The sequence below is a fragment of the Hydra vulgaris genome, chromosome 05, assembly GCF_038396675.1.
Source record: "Hydra vulgaris chromosome 05, alternate assembly HydraT2T_AEP".
In the NCBI taxonomy this organism is placed as follows: domain Eukaryota; kingdom Metazoa; phylum Cnidaria; class Hydrozoa; order Anthoathecata; family Hydridae; genus Hydra; species Hydra vulgaris.
Genome location: NC_088924.1, coordinates 7697501 through 7715812, shown reverse-complemented (window position 1 = coordinate 7715812; position 18312 = coordinate 7697501). Strand labels below are relative to the sequence as shown.

Genomic DNA, 18312 nt, shown 5'->3' with positions numbered 1-18312 from the left:
ACTTCGTTAAAAATTTAGTTGTAAAACCTAATGTCAAGATTGAAATCAATTCTTTTCTTGTTAGAGCTAACGTTTCAGCTTCAATGAAAAAAATCAGTACCTTATTTATGTACATTTTTGTCAAAAAGAAGGAGATATTTTGTATGCTAAATGTAATTGTAAAGCTGGTATGGGAGGATGTTGCAAGCATGTTGCTGCAGTATTATTTCAGTTAAATGAATATAAGCAATTAAATTTAAACTCTGTACCATTCGATAAAACATGCACAGAAGTGTTACAACAATGGCATGTTCCTGCTGAAGGAAAAAATTCAGAATCAATTAAGCTTTCTAAAGTTTCCTTTGAAAAGAGTGATTTAGAAAAGGATTTAAACAACTCACGAAAGCGTCCTTTTGTATCAGGAAATAGAAACTTTTGTGCAACCCCAATTTTTGCACATAATCCAAGCGATGAAAAAATTAAAAAACTGTCTGATAGTTTATATAATCTAGGAAAAGGAATAGCATTTGCAAATCTTTTAAAAGGAAACAATTATCATTCCACGTTTTACTATGAAACATCAATATCTGAATATCAGCTAAATGTAAAAGAACTCTATTTAAATTCTGATGTCATGTTTAATTTTGTTGATAACATAATTAATGGATTTGAAGTAGAATTCAGTGATTCATTTGAATTTGATGAAACTCAATTGATGTTTATTTCAAAATATTTAGTTCTATCAAAAGAGAAAATAAAGACTTTGGAAAGAGCTACTTTATCACAATCTACAAGTTTATGGCTTGAAGAAAGAAAAAAACGCTTGACATCTTCAAACTTTGGTTTTGTTATTAATAGACAAAAAAGTATATTTCCTGCCTCTATTTCGAATAGAATTTTGAAAAACAATAAAAAAAGCTCTTGCAACAAAGCTTGTAATTGGGGTAAAATAAATGAAAACACCGCAATAAAAAAGTATGAAAATATAAAAAACGTATCAGTAACGAGATGTGGATTTATCATAAACCCAAAATGGCCTTGGCTCGGTACAAGCCCTGATGGAATTGTATTTGTAAATGAAAAAATAAGGGCTGTTGAAATTAAATGTCCTTATTCAAAAAAAGATTTAACTATAGCTGAAGCTTGCCTAGATAAAACATTTTTTCTTTCTGTTGTTGATGGTAAAACAATGCTTAAACAAAATCATGTTTATTTTTATCAATGTCAAGGTGTTATGGCATTATTAGAGGTCACAGAACTAGATTTTATAGTTTATACTGAAAAAGATGTTTTTATCGAGAGTATTAAATTTCTTAAAGAGCAATGGGAAAAAACTTCTTTACCAAAATTAACTAAATTTTACTTTGAGTTTATGCAAGAAAATATATTTGCAGTTTAGATTAACTGTTTTTCTATTTTTTACAAACATTTTATTTATCTGAAACAAGTTGTGGCAAAAAGTTTGCTAAATAACAACAAACTATCCAAGTTTTATTAATTTCTGGTGCCATAGACAATATAAATGGTGTTTGTAAAATGTGATAATTTTTTATTCGCTGTATTGCTCTTTCTACATGAATAGGAACAGCAGCAATTTTTCTAGTTTCATTCTCATCTTCTAGACTGAGTTGAGCTTTTCCATTTAGAAATGGTGGTATATTTAATGAAACATTTTCCGGTAAATCATCAGCAATATCGAAACCTCTATCTGCCATTACACTGTCTCCTGGTTCAAGCAGGTTGTATATGCCAAAATCTTTAGTAATTTGTTTGTCCGAAAAACGACCACAGTATAAATCAGAAACAAAAGTTATGGCTCCATTTGGTGCTATTCCAATTAATCCTTTTGCTGTATTTTTATGTTTATAATTAGAAAAAGTTGCAGACTGGCTTCGAAAAGATGTAGGCATTTCGATAAACAGTTCAGTGCAGTCTAAGATTACCCTTGTTGATTCATATTTTTCTTTAAAACATTTTGGCATTGTTTCTTTTACAGTTTGTTTTGTTGCCCAAATTGGTAGCATACGCATTTGAGAATGCAAAAAATCAGTCCATGTCACTATGATTCTACTAACATGACTTGAGGATATGTCAAAGCGCAGTGCCATGTCTTCAACCAAAAGGCCAAGTCGAAATCTTGTTAAAACTAAAAACAATTCAGACTCTGAACTCATTATGCGTCCTCTTCCCTTTTTATTGTAATTAAAGTCTGTTGTTTTTTCAATGTTTGTATTTGACCCCCAATATATAAGTTTGCTTGCAGCAGGTTCTAAATATTCTAGTAAAACTTTAAATAGATTGTATGATTCAAAGCCAGTATAAAATTTAAAGTGGGCTTGATTATGTTTAAATCTGTCAACTGTAAATTTTAATTGATTGATAGTGTGATTTTGGTTCATAATAATATTTTTCATTTCTTTCTTTTTAGTTTTTATAATGTTCAGTTTGTCATTTAGGATAATAATTTCTTTTTTTAACTTTTCAGGCTCGGTTTCTTCAAATAAAAAATTAACATCATTTTTTTCGTTTTCAATTTCGTCTATTTTTCTTTTATATCCAATAGAACTATTTACTGTGATTCTTGGTTTTTTTATGTTGTCTTTAACTTGTTTTGACAGTAAAGATGGACAGTCGTTCATATAAGTCTTTTTTCCTCCTGTAAAGTGGACTGAACAAACCCGATGAGAAGTAGAAGGAACAAAGTTTTTCCTACTAATTAAAGATAGCCATTTTTTTCTCAAATTACTTTCTTTTGGGATGATGTAAAACGATAAGTTTTTGTTTTTGAGCGAATTATTGTTGCATAATGGAACACAACAAGTTATGCCACCGCGGTATTTTGTTGTTGTTGTTGATTCAACAGTAATATTTTCTTTAATAGAATGAATTATTAGTTTATCACAAGATATTGTATCATTTGAAATCATTTTGAAAAGTCTTTTTAAATTAAATTACTTGACTGTTAATTTTAAAAAGCTTTAACACAGAACGGTCCATTCAAAGAACTTATAAACGTGATTATACAACTTTCGCAAATGCTATGCTAAATTTTTAGGATATGTTAGGAGTACTTTAAGCTAAGGTTTCTACCACTTTTGTGTAAAAATGATAAATACTTTAAAAAATAATTAACTTTTTTTTGAAAAGTTAATAAAATAAAGCATCCAAAAAAAATAAAAATTATACTTAAAATGAAAATTAAACTTTATAACACAACATTTCCTGAAACCCCAGATAACATGAACATTTCCTGAAACCCCAGGAACTTTCATTTTCTGAAAATTTCAGAGCCAAATCTTTATTAGAAGTTGAGAATACGCGTTTTATGTGTAACAAAGGGAAAAAAAAAAAAGATAAAACACAAGAAAAATGCTCCTAAAGATTTTGTAATTAAAAAGTAATAAAATTCTTATCATTATAAAAACCACGAGCAGAGTATGATGTTCCTTTTTCATTTTCTTTATCTCTGAAACCTTAGCTCTTAGGGGAGACCGGGGTTAGTCTGAACACAGGGTTAGTTAAAACATTGAACCTTTGCGCCGACTAACGAGCAGTTTATTATAACAAACAAGAAACGAAGGTTTTAAGAACTAAAATACATACTATTTTGTTGTTGTAAAATCAAAAATAATAAGCATCCCTAATTTTGGCGAAAACAGAAAACTATTTTAGTTTAACTTTCCATTGCGATTTGATTTGTTTGAGATTCGATCTTTTTTTTAAATCTCTTCATTTCGTACAAGATACGTACTATTTTTTTTGTGAAATCAGCGCACAATGCAAATGCAGAAAAAACTTTCAGCATGATGAAGAGTATTTGGACTGATGAGAAAAATAGACTATTGCAAAAATCAGTAAAAAACCTGGTGATGATACAATTTAATTTTAAAGATCTTAATTATAACTATCTTTTTCAAAATGTTATGATAAATGATAAACCTTTTATTAAACGAAGTTATAAGCAAAACCAAATATAACTTCACATAAATTATTTTCAATTCATCTTATAATATTTTGTATCAATAAGTAGATCTATTTTTGTTTACATTGTTTAGTGTGATTCTTAACATATACATAGCTCAGAAATATAATAAAATTTTTTAAATTTACAATTGACAAAAATGTAAAGAACTTAAAAGATGCACATAGCAATATATAATTGATATACGATACAAAAGAATTTTTTTGTGTTCTTTTTTTTGGCATATTTTTTTGAGATTTTTTGTTTGTTTCAAATTTCAAAATAAAGTGCATTTTTTTTAGATATAGATAATTGTGCCCCTACTTTGAAACCCGTGTGGTTGGCACTGAAAAGTACTCTTTTCGGGTAGTGTCCAGTTGGTAACCCTAAATGAGACAAATGTGATTATTTTGCTAGTTATTATAACCAGGTTCATTCTTTCTTTTATTCCCAAAACAAAATGGTCAACACATTTTTGATTATTTGACAATATCAAAATTACAACATCATTTATGAATGTGTGACCACTTTTTTTAACCCATGTACCATCAACAGAAACATGACAACGAACAATACTTGTATTATCACTGTTATTCTTTTTAATATAGAAAGTTCATAAAAAAGTTATAATTGTTCTTGTAATCTTGATTGTTATCAACATTTCGAGTTGTTTTTGTTATCAAAAATAACTTCTTTGATCTTGTACAACTTGCATTTGGTGATAAAGGTAAACTATTTTTTTGTTTGTCATTTCATGTAGGCTGATTTCCCTCAAACTTGTATATACGTTTTCTAATAGTACTGCAAGTCATTTTTTGTTTAAAAGATGCAAACAAATTTAAAGCAAAAGTGGTTTTAAAAAGAAAATGTAGCCGAAGTTGTGATTTTAATTTGTAATGTTCAAGCTTTGGAATTTATCCTAAAGTTGCTTTGAGCACTGGTACAAACATTAGGCAAACAAGATGCTTTTAAGACTTAAGTTTCCTCCAAAAAGCTGACGTTAGAATCAAAAAACCAAAAATTAAACCCGTTGCTATGACAGTGACTAGGGAACCCTGAAAAACTATGGTCCACTAGAATATTTTAACTATTTAAAAAACTAAATTGAAGTATAAGAAGCTGTTTTCATATGAATATATTTTGCATAAAAATCAAGTAAAAAAAAATTGTAATTTTTTTAATTTTTGAGGTGATCTGCTACCTTAACAGACGTCAATCCTCATGTTGGTTTTTGTACGCTTTTTTTTTCGTTTCTGTTCACTTTTCGGTGCCCACATACACCATAGTTTGATCTAACCTAATGAACAATTTGATATTGTTCTATTCTTTTAATGCTACTATGATGTTTAACCACATATTTCATATATACAAATATACAAGTATTATTAAATACTAAGAACTGGACAAGTTTCTAATAATTACGTCTTGTATCTAGAATAACCCGTTTAAAAAGCAGGACAAGCACTTGCAGCTGCAAACCATCTTGTATCTGAGAGACTTTTTAGAACCTTTACACCGTTTTCCAGTTTTGATTTCAAGACTTACCAGCGATGCGTTGCGTACCAACGAAGCAAAAAAAAAGTTATATTGCTGCCGAAGTTAGCCAGGAAGATACCACCTGATGCAACATATTTCTCATGAAGTTCGGATGATTTTTCACTAATTTTTTCACTTGTTTGTGACTAAATAATTATTTGAATAACTTTACTTTTAAAAAAAGAATTTAAAGAAAATAATTTTTTCCTTTTTTTTGTATTAAGCCGCCTAGTTTTTACTTTTTTTTTTATAAACGTTACGATAAATAGTTTTAGCCCTTTATTTATTTTAATGCTTATAGAAACCTTTCAGAAAACAATCCCTGGTGTAAGCTTTGTAGCAAACACATTTTCTTACTCAAACATGTTTACAAGAAAATTTTTTTCTTTTTTTCTTTAATAGATTCAAGTTTGGAAAACAAAATGTAAAGAGTAAACTGCGCATTTTTTTTTAATTTCTTTAGTTTAATGGGAAAAAGTTTTATTTCATTAATTAAAAAAAAAAATTTTCTGGCAGGCTTCTCTAAACGCCTTGCCCAGCAGCGGCTGCCTAGGTTAGACATGGGTAAAGGCGGGGGTCTAAATAGAAAAGGTTGTTTTGAAATTGTTTTTTATTATTTAGGTTTAATTAAAACAATAATTATAAAACAAAAATGACTTGCAAAACTCTTTCTAAAACTTTAGAAAACAGAGAAAGTTGTGAAACCAGGTGATAGCACAAATATTCTCACTATCATTAAAAATTCTAAAATAGAGGTGGTAAAACTGGTTTGCATTGACTTAAGTATGAATAAAGTGTCAATCAATTAGAGGTAGGGTAGATTAGGGTATTATGAGCACCTTAAGCAAAAAATGAAACATTTTCAAGAATAATTATGCTGGATCCAAAATTTTTGCGAAAAAACAACTTTTAGGGATCCATTCATGATCCAGTTAGATAATTGAGCATCCGAAATATTTTCTTAAAAACACAAATGTTTTTTTAAAGTCGATCAACTTTAAAGACATTTTTAATTAAAACAATACAACCTTTTTTTTACGCAAAAAAAAAAAGAAATTAAATTCATTATTTTTTCAATTTTATTGACTCAAACTTTTAAGTGATAAAAATTTTTGAATTTAAATCACAGAAAGATATATAGTATTAAAATTTTTTACTACATTTTGCCTTTTTTTAAAATTGCAGTCATTAAAAATACTGCAATTTTAGGCTTTTAAGTTAAATTTCAATGATAAACACTGGGTAATTTGAGCATGCTCATATTACACAAAGATGATGTTTTTAAATGAAGTCAAAAATAAATGTTTCTATGCATTTTTTTTCCAAAAAAATCCGAACAGAAATCTAGCTAGCATGTTTTTTTTATATAAAAAAAAATAAATATCTATATTTCAACATCACAATTTCGTGCCACAGATTTCTTCATCTGTAATGATTATATTTTAACAACACAAAAAATGAAATAGCGTTTTAAAAGTGCCGCTAACTACTGCGTATAAATTTAAGCTGATTATGCTGTTTTCTATTATTACCATATAATGTCAATTCAAAAAATACAAACTAATTTGAACTTCACTACTCACATCCTAGAAATCTTTTGGTATGCTCATATTACCTAGGTGCTCTTGTTACCCTAATCTACCCGAACTGTTCTTTAAAAGATTCAGACTTATTATTTACAAAAAAGCGCTTTGTGTAGATGCTAGTTTAATTAATATTTCTAGGAAAAAAAAAAGCGAACCAAAAGGCATTTTTAATTGTGCTCTTTTTTTAAATAGGCCGAGTGAATAAAAATGAGTAATTGCTTTTACTCAGTAATTGGTCAGCTTAACGTGAATAAAAACCTAAACAGTTTAGCTCAAATTTTTATTCACGTAAAGTAAAGCAATTTACTCAGTAGTTGCTCAGCTTTACGTGAATAAAAACTTAACAAAAATTCCTAAAATTTTTAATCACGTAAAGTTGACCAATTACTAAGTAAAAGCAATTGCTTATTTTTATTCACCCGGCCTAATGTCTGTTAAAAATTTCAGTGATTAAAAGATCAATTGAAGAAGCCGTTAATTGAAAAATTCTGATCAGTTAGCTAATCAAAAAAAAGTTGAAATAAAACTGAAATTGTTAAAACCTATTTATTGACACTTGAAATGCTTATTCATGCCCCTCCGTCACTTTTTTGTGCGTGTTCGCTGGTGAAATTAAATTAAAACAGTTCAAAAATTGCTAAATGAATTACGTCATCCGAACTACAAAAGTTTGTTAAGCCCATTCCCAGCCAGCACAACTCAGAAAAAAAGTTTCGATATGGTAGCGGAGTTGCAAAAACGCTGGTGGTTTTTGCAACTCCGCTAGGCTGTGTGGTTTTGGGCGTGACACCCACTTCCATGCAATGAATATTTAGACCATTAGTCAGAAAATTGAAATTTTTTTTGTACCTTCAGTTGACAAGTTTAAACCTTTTTTTAGATAAATGTTGGCAAAACAGGACCTAGTCTATAGTCTAGGTCTGTTTTGCAATTATATAATATAACCTTAAAGCCACTATAACCTTAAAGATAAATATATTTATCTTTAAGGTTATACGCCGGGTTCGCGTAAACATTAAATAGTATATACTTGTATAATAGATTAATTATACTGAGCATATATATAAACGGGCTAATCTAGACTTGTCTATCATCTCATTGAAGCAATTTTTATAACAGTTGAACAACATTTTTTAAAAACACAGCTGCAGAACAAGTGCAATTTTCTTTAAATGATAAATCATAGAAAACGCAATGTATTCAATGTTCTTTAAATTTAATACTTTAAATGTTTTTCAAATTTTTCTTTATATAAGGTAATGCTCATTCTTGTTACTTTTTACTTTCAATTTTTCAAAATATTTTTGTTTAATGGTTAGATTATTTTATTTGTAGTTTTTATTCTCTAAAATAATTAAAAAAAGTCAAGTGCCAAGCTGTTAAAAGAAGCTCAATCTGGGAAGCTCTTTGCAGACGTCATGTCCGACTTGCATTAGGAGTTTAGTATAAACGGTAGAGTGTGTAGAAGCAATTAATTTCAAAAACTGTCAGCTGATAAATGTTTCCAGTTTCAGAATATATTTAGCAAATTTAAAAGTATTGTATTCAATTAGGATTTGGTATTTTAACTTTAGATTTTTTTAATCCTCAGTTTGATGCAACAAATACAGACAATGGTCAAACTATGTAAGTGGGTTCAACCAGTTTTATTTAGTCAATTAGGGAATACAGAGAGAGAAGGGGAACCCTAAGCTGAATGACGCTCTACTTTTTTAAGGAAGTTCTAAAAAGTTGCAATGACGATATCATTTTACCAAAGCAACGCAAAGACATCTCTGAGATTAGCGACACCATGAATTACCAGTTTAAACTCCTACTATGATACGATAAAATATCGACCAAATTACATAATGTTTTATATTGTTGCATATGAATTTAACTACCTAAATAATGTTTCCAAAAATAATAATTCCAATAATGTTTACATTAGAACAGTATTTCCATTTTTTTGTGCATCCCTATTACAAGCTGCCAGTTGTCAGCTACATCTGCAATGGATATATCACAGTAGACGATATAATAGATGGAGTAAAAAGATGCATGATAGTGAATATGGACTAAAAAGATGCATGATGGGACCTTTTGCACGTAATCAACACCAAAAAAAAAATTGTGTCAACAAGACTCACCATGCTTGTGCTAACAAAACTCACCAGTTGAATGTTGGTGTTACTATTTTTTATTTTTTTTAACTTTTATTTCGCTGATTAAACAATTTTACAATTTTTCATACAAAATAAATAACATCGTAAACATAAAAATCTTTATAAAAAACGTTTTTAATCTTTTTAATTTATAATATATATATACTGTTATAATCAGTCAGGGACTCAAAGAAGGTAAGGATGATGGTGACATCAATGTATGTTATAATTTAGTGATAAAAAGGCAGCAATTTAAATTTAATAAAGTGTAAAACACTAAAAAAAAGCGTACCAAATGGATATCAAAAACTCAACGTGGATAATGTGGATAAAAACATTAGCACTAATTACAATCTTGTTTCTGGTTTTTGCACTTTTAACGGTAAGCAGAGTTGTGTACCGATATTTATTATACCGGGAATAGCAGCTAAAAGCCGGTAAAATTTTAGAAGCCGTTGTAAAATTTTTAGACAAGTGCACAAATATGGCCTATTAAAGTTTTTGTTTTTTTAAAAAAAATAAACAAGTTTGCCAGAATGTTTATAAAACAATAATCAACAAAACTTAATATTTTTCATACTTTGAAATTTTAAGATCATTTAAGGTCCTTGTAGTGTGTGTCTTGGCAATCAAATTAAAACAGCATGGAAGCTTATTAAATTTACCGTAAACTTTTAAATTTGCATTATTGTAATATTATTTAATATTTTAAATATAAGCTATCAGTTTTCTGTTACGCATTATATTTAAATGGGGGTATATATTTTTTGAATAACCAAATATTATCTTATGCAGTTATTAGTAATATAATATGTCTTCTGATGAAGAAGGTGATCAACCGTTGGTTAAAAAACAGCGCCTATTTTATGGAAGTCTTGAAGAGCAAGAAAAGGAACGCTTAGAAAGAGAAGAAAAAGAAAGGCTAGCTGGTGAGGAATTACTTCGTGCACAAGGAAGTGAGTCGAGTGAAAGTGACTCAAGTGACGATGAAAAAATTAAAAAAGTAAATTCAGGAAAAGAAAAAAAAAAAAAAGGTATTATTATTACTATTATTATAAAAAGATTACTTAATAAATAACCAGTGTTTTAATAAAACTATATTAACTAGTTATGTTACATAAAATATTTAAATAAGCTAAAGTATTTTATACTTGAAAAAAAAAAAATCAAAATCAAACAATTTTACAAAAAGTTATGTTTTAAGTATCTAATTTTTGATTTATGGATTTGTTAAAGAAAGAAAGACCTTCTGACCTTTCTTTTAAAATCCTTAAGTTAAATAAAATATCTTAAGGTTTATAAAAAAACATGGAGAAACCTTTGTTAGTAAAGATGTTAATAACTTTGGTTATTAACATCTTTACTAACTTAAATATCACTTTATTAACTTTTTAAAAAAGTTTTTAAAGTGATATTCAAGTTAGTATGCAGCTTGGGTTGAAATTTGATTGGGGCTGGGTTTGATAAAATATAGCTGGGGTGGGGCCAGGTTTGTGGCTGGAGCTGCATAAACATTTATATATCCTTAAGTATATTTTTTTAATTCAAAACTCATGTTATATTTTGTATATATATGCTTATATAAACATCATTATGATCAATATGATCATCATAATCATCATTGTCATCATCATTATCATCATCATCATTATCATCATCATCATCATCATCATCATCATCATCATCATCATCATCATCATCATCATCATCATCATTATGATCATCATCGTTGTCGTCATCATCATCATCATCATCATCATCATCATCATCATCATCATCATCATCATCATCATCATCATCATCATCAAAATCATCATTGCCATCGTCATCATCATCATCATTATGATCATCATTGTCATCATCATCATCACCATCATCATCAGGCTATATGTAAGGCACTCATTTCACACAATATGTAAGGCATTTTCCTGAATCTGCTACCTCTCTACATGCTGATACCTAAATTACTTTAATCTTCTCTAACAAAGGTTGTTCGATACAATGTTTTTTTTCTAATCTGTCTTTATAACTCTTACCTATCTTCATGTTTTCCTTTTATATACAACCTACAACTTCTTCAATTAACTACTTCCTAGTTTTTTAACCCTATCCTCTATTTTAAAGTAACTCATAACTTAATAGTAAATAAGAGTTTGAAAACATATAAATATATGCCAGTATTTTATAAATAATAAATGTAGATATAAAGTCATAATATATAAAGTATGTTTTATAAAATTATATAAATTTTTTTAACCTTATCTTATAACTTTGCCATGGCCGGGACTGGGTTTGCAAAAAATCTCACTTTTAACCCCCATTCACTTCCTAAATTAAGTTTGATTTTTAATGCTAACGACTTGTGACAATTTTACAGTTAACTGGCTTAAAATATTTATATTTTCTTGCTTATTTCACTATATTGTCTTGTCCATGGAGACTTTAAACATAAAGGAGTATTTACAAGTTTCAGAACATACATTGACTATTGTACAGCCTGCTGACTGCAAGGGAGTGCCACTACATTGACTGAATGTTTGGCATGAGGAAGCAATATTTTTTCTTTTATTTACCAAATAATGATCAAAGTAGATGTAGTGACACTCTTTTGCAGCAGCAGACTATAACATATCTGGATGTATCTACTAAAACTTATAAATATTCTTTAATGTTTAGAAAGTCTCTACGGACAAGATAATACAGTGCAATAAGCAAAAAATATAATTGATTTAGGCAGCTCAGCAGTTTTCAATTTTTTAAGCATTTAACATTAAATTTAATATTATAAACTAGACAAACAAAATAGTTGTCATGCCATAGATCAATTTACAATGTTGCATGTCTACTAGAATAAAATTTAATAGAATAACACTGGATATAAATTACAAGTATTTTAAGGGGTCCCCACTGACCCTTGAATATTTAACAGGTCCCTAATAGTAAGTGACCAGGGTTGATATTTGACCAGGGCCGGTTTGATAAAATATAGCTGGGGCTAAGGCCGGGTTTGTGACTGGGGCTGCATAAACAATTATATATCCTAAAGTTGTTTTTTTTTATTTAAAATTCATGTTATATTTTGTTGCATCTTGGAAGCTTTTATTCCTTCTGGAATAAAAGCTTGAAGGCTTCTATTCCTGGTTTCAATATTTCAAAACCTCTCCAACTATCCTACGATTAGTTTTCACTCTGTTATTAGTTTCTTTATATAATGTTTTTGAGATAATTAAATTATTTCGTTTTAACTGCAGTATTAAAATAATTCTTAAAGGTCTACAATCTTCTTTATTTCAAGTAATTTTAAGTGTACCACTAAGTTTTGCTTAATATTTCTTATCTATAATAACAATCTTCATGAAAATTTTAAATCTAAAGTGCCTCTGCTGACAACTCAACTTTATACTCTTGTCTTGACAAAAAAACTTCACTTTTTGATTGCTTAGAACAAGCAGCTGATTTTTAATCTGATCTCTCTTCTGTAACAGCCTAAGGCTTGCAGTGGCTTGTGGATTTAAATTCTGGACTTATAATCCACAATTTCTTTTTGGGCAACGAAACTCTTTTATTTACTGCAAAAGAATATTGCAATATTGTTGGTATTCTTATATTGACAAATAACAACCCTTTTACTTTCAGACAAAGTCTAAAAGCACATTGTAAATGTAGTTAGACCTGCTTTATCTGACAAGCTTGAACCACTCTTCCATCGTTGTAGTTCTCCCAAGTTGCATTTTTTTTCTTTTTCTGCAATTGCTATCATGGTCAATGCTCAAATGAGCTATTATCTCTATTATGATAAACCAAAACTCATTCTTACTTGGCTTCTTATTCAACAAGTTGCATCCTTTTACTGTATCTGTTTCTTTATGCCATAAAAACTTTTATTAATCCAGTTTTTTTCCTTGCACATCAAAAAGTCTTACAACTCTTCCCCATCTTCGTGTTTTCCTTTTTAATACTATAACTTTTAAAATCTTCAGTTAACCATTTTCTAGTATTTTAACCTATCCTCTATTTTAAAATAACTCAAAACATATTAGTGGTTACTTGCAATCTTGTTAGAAGTAAATTAGAGTTTAAAAATATATAAATATATGCAGTATATAATAATAGTAAATGTAAGTATAAAATTATAATACAAAAAGTATTATAATTTTTTTTCAAGTTCTGCTATCAACCCCTGCTAAATTTTGCCGGGGCCAGTACAATAACACTGGATTTTTAAATCCAGTGTTATTTTATTATATAGAACAAACATAAGGGTGTAACAAATAATTTTTAGTCCACCCTAATGTCTAACAATTTATTGCATAATATACATCAAAGCATCAAGATGCTTTCTTTAATAACTGTTAAACACGCACTAATTCTATACATGTTATGATATGTGAACTAAACTTTTGATTAATGGGACAACCAAGTTAAAGTATTTTGTTTTTTAGATAATAATTTTGAAAATAGTTAAATTATATTAGGTGTGTGACATATATATTTTTAATTGATTACTTACTAAGTTGTTATATATCATTGGAAAAGGTTTTAGTATAATATTTTGGAAGTGGAATAGTTATCAAAATTGACTGATTCTGCAAAGGTTTATAGCATTTTAGGTACCAAATTTTTAATGTAAAGATTTCTAAAAGAAATCTTTACATTAAAAATTGTCAATCAAATTGTCAATCAAAAAAAGAAATCTTTACATTAAAAATCTCTGGCTCCAAGTTTATTTAAACCTATGGCTCTGGCTTCAGCTCCAAGTTTTTTATAATTTATGGCTCTAGCTCTGACTTTTAGATTTTTACTCTGGCTCGTTTATCTTTTAAAATTTCAATTAAATAACTTGCGTATTAAAAAAATCATTTTGGGAATATACAGTAAATAGTAAATGGTAAATAATATTTACTAAATTCTGTTACCAGTTTTATTATTTTGTTTATAAGTTTGTATAATAATAAAACAAACAATAATAAAGATAAATAAAAAGGGTTATCATAAATTATTTATATAAAATATTATTCTAAAAGCAAATTTTGCTCAAGTAATAAAAATTCTAGTTAATTATTAAACATATAGTTACATTAAATATTATATTTTATATTGAAGATTGGCATCAATTTTATTATTTTGGACTATAAGACTAAAAACAAACTAACAATTTATAGTTTTATAATTATATTTCTTTTAAAACAAACAGAATTAATTTTTATTTTCAGTGCTGAGAATAAACGCTCCACGCTAACTTAAGTTGTAGGCAATGCAATAACTATTTGTGCAACATTTCTTATAGTTTGTGAATACTTTATATTACATTTTGTACTAAAATCTTTGATTGCCTGTTAAATTTTTCCACTTCAGCAAAAGTTGTAAATACTAATATATATATATATATATATATATATATATATATATATATATATATATATATATATATATATATTTTTTTTTTTTTTTTTTTTTGACAATTCACAAAGAGGAGGAATGTGTTAATGTGAGACATCTTGGCATTCTCGAAGTCAAACTTATTATTATCAGAGGTGTTAGTTGATGAGGATGCTTTCCCACCTGGTGACTTGATCCAAAAGTGCTACTTTTCTTGAACATTGTTTGATTGTTTGTTCTCATTTGGATTTTCTTGCTGCTATTACAACCTGCCTGATCTTGCTTACAAGATTGCATATTTTTCTGCTAATCAATCACAAATGGCTAGTTGTAAAGTGTAAGTACCACAACGCACATGATGGATTTTTGAACGGCTTGTAATTTCTTCCATTAAACAATTAAAGTTAAATTCTGCATTATCATCATCATCAGATTGTACTTAAAGTTCTGCCTCTGAAATCTCAAGTTTTTAACAAGCAATTTGGTTTCTATTTTCCTCATCTGCATCTTTTTTTCATTTAGCTTGATCATATTGGAAGCATTATAAGTTACAATGCTCAATACATGATATCTTCTATTTCATACTCTAGTAATACATCCTTCACTAATGAAGGTATTTGTATGCTGGGATTGTGTATCCTTACTGCTAGAATAGGTGTAATAATTTTATTACTGAAATCAAAAAATTTAAAATTGATTCCAAAGTAATTCATTAGCTTTATCTATAATCAAACAACGAGTATTGGATCTATCTAAACTTACTTAGGACTTTTCTACCATTTCACCTATTAGCCCACGCATAGCTGGTACGCAAAATATAGAGGTAATGAGTTCTTCACAACTCAATGTTATTTTTTAACTGCTCACACTGTAACTTTTTGTGAAGTATTTAGTAAGATTAGGTTGACTAGCTTCACTTTACTTTTATATGCACTTGATGGAAATGAAGAACTAGCAGTATTACTAATTTTTACTTTGTCATTCTTTTCAATAATCTAGAATACACCAGGATAGTGATTTCTTAGATGTTTTAAATTAAATGCTCTTGTTGAAGTATTGGATTTTTTGTTTGAATTTTACTAATTTTTGTTCCACAAGTAAAGTTTTGTCAATAGCAAGCACAAACTTTGTTGTTGTTGTTGTTGTTGTTGTTGTTGTTGTTGTTGTTGCATTTATTTAGAATTTGATAAAAATGTTTGTTTTATCAATATTATCTTAATCTTTATCTATCTTTAATTTTTATTAATTTAATCTATCTTTAATTTAGAATTTGATTAAATTTTATTTTAATTATTTTATTTAGTATTTATAAATTCATTTAAAAAACACAACATTTAAAGGAACGTTTTACTTAATTAAATAAAATATTCCTTTAAATGTTTTGTATTTTAAATAATTTGTTCAGAATAAATAAAAAAAATTTGTTTTGCTGTTTTTTTATTTTAATTAACAATCTGAGGTTTTAGCCGGACAGTATCAATGTCCGACTGTTAAATTGACCACTGGGGTTGGCAGTTAGGTTGGCATTGCAAAATGCTGACCCTAATTCCAAGGACTGCATATTGACTAAAAAATGAGCAAATTAAATTTTTGCCTCTTGATTTTTGGCAAGCTACATAATCTAAATAGTTGTTAAAAATAAATATTGAGATTCTGCCTGCCTAAACCCTAACTCTAAATCCTAAGTGAATGTATTTGTTAATGCATCTTCCTAATCTTATATTTAGACATTGTTAGTGATATTAGGTAATTAATATTGTTAATACCAGGGATGCGAAGTCAGAGCCCAGGAGTCCCTATTTCTACCTGGAGTCTTGCCCTTTATAAAAATTGTTAGGATTTTTTAATTTTATATCAGCATATGAAATTTTCCTTACGAACCATTATTAACTTCTATAAGTTTATTAATTTAATTTGTTTAGCCAACAGTTACATAACTTTAAACCAATAAAAATTTAAATGCATTGAACAACACTGCATATGACAAACACTCCGGCATATAAGTTATTAAAAATGTGCAGCGTGTTTATTATCTATAGCAGACATTACTTTTAAAGAATAAAAGAGGCAAGTCACAACATATGTAGTATACAAAACCTTTTGTGTACACTGATAGCTAGATGCCAAATCATGCTTATGCTAGGATTGTCATTGACCCGATTTTTTTGTAGAAGAATGCAATAAAAATTTTAATTAGTTTAGCACTTCGCTTTCCTACATAAAAACCAGGACAAAATTAGCTTAGATATAAATATTGACACTCTTAAACCTACTGCGGTCATGGTGCAATGGTCAGAGTTCTGAGTCAGAACCAAGTCTAAAAGTCTGAGTTAGATGCCTGTGTTGATGCCAAAGTAGAAGAAAGTACTTTTCTAACCTGGTTTCCTAAATTGTTTAAATTAACAGATATGGTTTTACTGATAAAATAGTTTCAAGTCTTTTTAAACACAGTTAGAAAGTATCATTTTACAAGTTTTTTTATTTTTATGTTAATTCACCTCTCCAAGGCTAAGAAGGCCACTACAGATGAGGAGGCTGCTTAATTGTGGTTACAACCCTTTTTCAACTCTATAACTCTGAAACACAAACGTTGATGAACAAGGCCGCTGCGCGGAGAAAAAAGTTGTAGCAATTGAAGTCCATTAAAAGCATCTGAGCACGTTGTCAGAATTAAATTCATAATATTTTTTGAGTCGTTATAGTTTATCATTTAAATTAAATAAAAGCACATTTACACATTTTGATTTAAATAAGCGTTTAGTTTACAAGTTTTTATAATAACAATTGTAATAACTATTTTTTGTGGATTATTTAACTAATTATGTTAATTTTAACTAATTATGTAATTTTGAGAAGGGTATAAAATAAGAGAAGGCCAATGCACAGAGAAACAAGTTAAGCGTGATAATTAAACTTGGAATTTTTAGCTCAACAGGCAAGCACTCTACCACTACACCATTACTGCATGTACACTTGAAGTTAACTATTTTGTTATATAAAGTAAAGTTGCAAAGAAATGAAATCAAAAATAAATTATAATTTTTACAGCATAATTGAAACTTCATTTAGTCTACTCTAGCATTTCAGGGACTATTTCATCCCTTAAAATTCTGCTTAAATGAGTCAAAATTAAACAGAATTTCTATTTTTTGACCCCAGGGTCCCTAAAAATTGATAGGGCTACACATCCCTGGTAGCTACAAACAGCATTTTGCATTAACAAATTTTTTCAAAAGTTTGCTTGATTTTTTATGTCTTTTATATATCTTTTGAATGATTAAATAAAAGTATTGAGAAAGACTAATATTTTGAACCTCTCAAGGCACTGTCTTCCTTATTGCCCCATTTTCTCCAGTTACAGCTTCAAACCATTTCAAAACAGTTTATTTTTATTTTTTTATTTATAAAACTGAATATTGGTTATAGGTTGTTCTTAGGTTATCTCGTCTATTAGGTTAAGTCTATGTAAATTTATTTAAAACAGAAAGAGTCTTACTCCAATTTTTAATATGTATTCCACCATATATGTACTGATAATGACAATAATTATGATGGTGATAATCATAATGGTGATAATGGTCATGATCTTTATGATGTTGATGATCATGATTATAAAAAAAGTTTAATATTCTTCTTTAGATTCTGATGATGAAGGAGGTCGCAATATAAATAAAGCTGCTATAAAAAAAGCAATCAAAGCTGGAAATATTAATATAACTGATGGGGA

General features: G+C 28.3%; 2 protein-coding genes across 2 annotated transcripts in view; one reads left to right on the top strand and one right to left on the bottom strand.

Annotated features, from left to right (window-relative positions):
* Positions 1-1409: 1409 nt before the first annotated feature.
* On the bottom strand, positions 1410-2906 carry LOC136080149 (uncharacterized). Its single transcript, XM_065796762.1, has one exon. It carries the CDS (start codon positions 2904-2906, stop codon positions 1410-1412), a length of 1497 nt encoding a protein of 498 aa, XP_065652834.1.
* A 7059-nt stretch (positions 2907-9965) lies between these two features.
* LOC136071827 (U4/U6 small nuclear ribonucleoprotein Prp4-like) overlaps positions 9966-18312 on the top strand; it is a 9818-nt gene continuing 1471 nt past the window's right edge. The window contains exons 1-2 of the mRNA XM_065797260.1: positions 9966-10240; positions 18225-18312. The exon at positions 18225-18312 is cut by the window's right edge and continues 1471 nt beyond it. Of these exons, the coding sequence (XP_065653332.1) occupies positions 10018-10240; positions 18225-18312 (311 nt within the window). The 5' untranslated portion in view covers positions 9966-10017. The remainder of the gene's footprint in view (positions 10241-18224) is intronic.

Coding starts and splice junctions, on each gene's coding strand:
- LOC136080149 (XM_065796762.1), bottom strand. CDS start 2,906: ATGATTTCAAATGATACAATATCTTGTGATAAACTAATAATTCATTCT.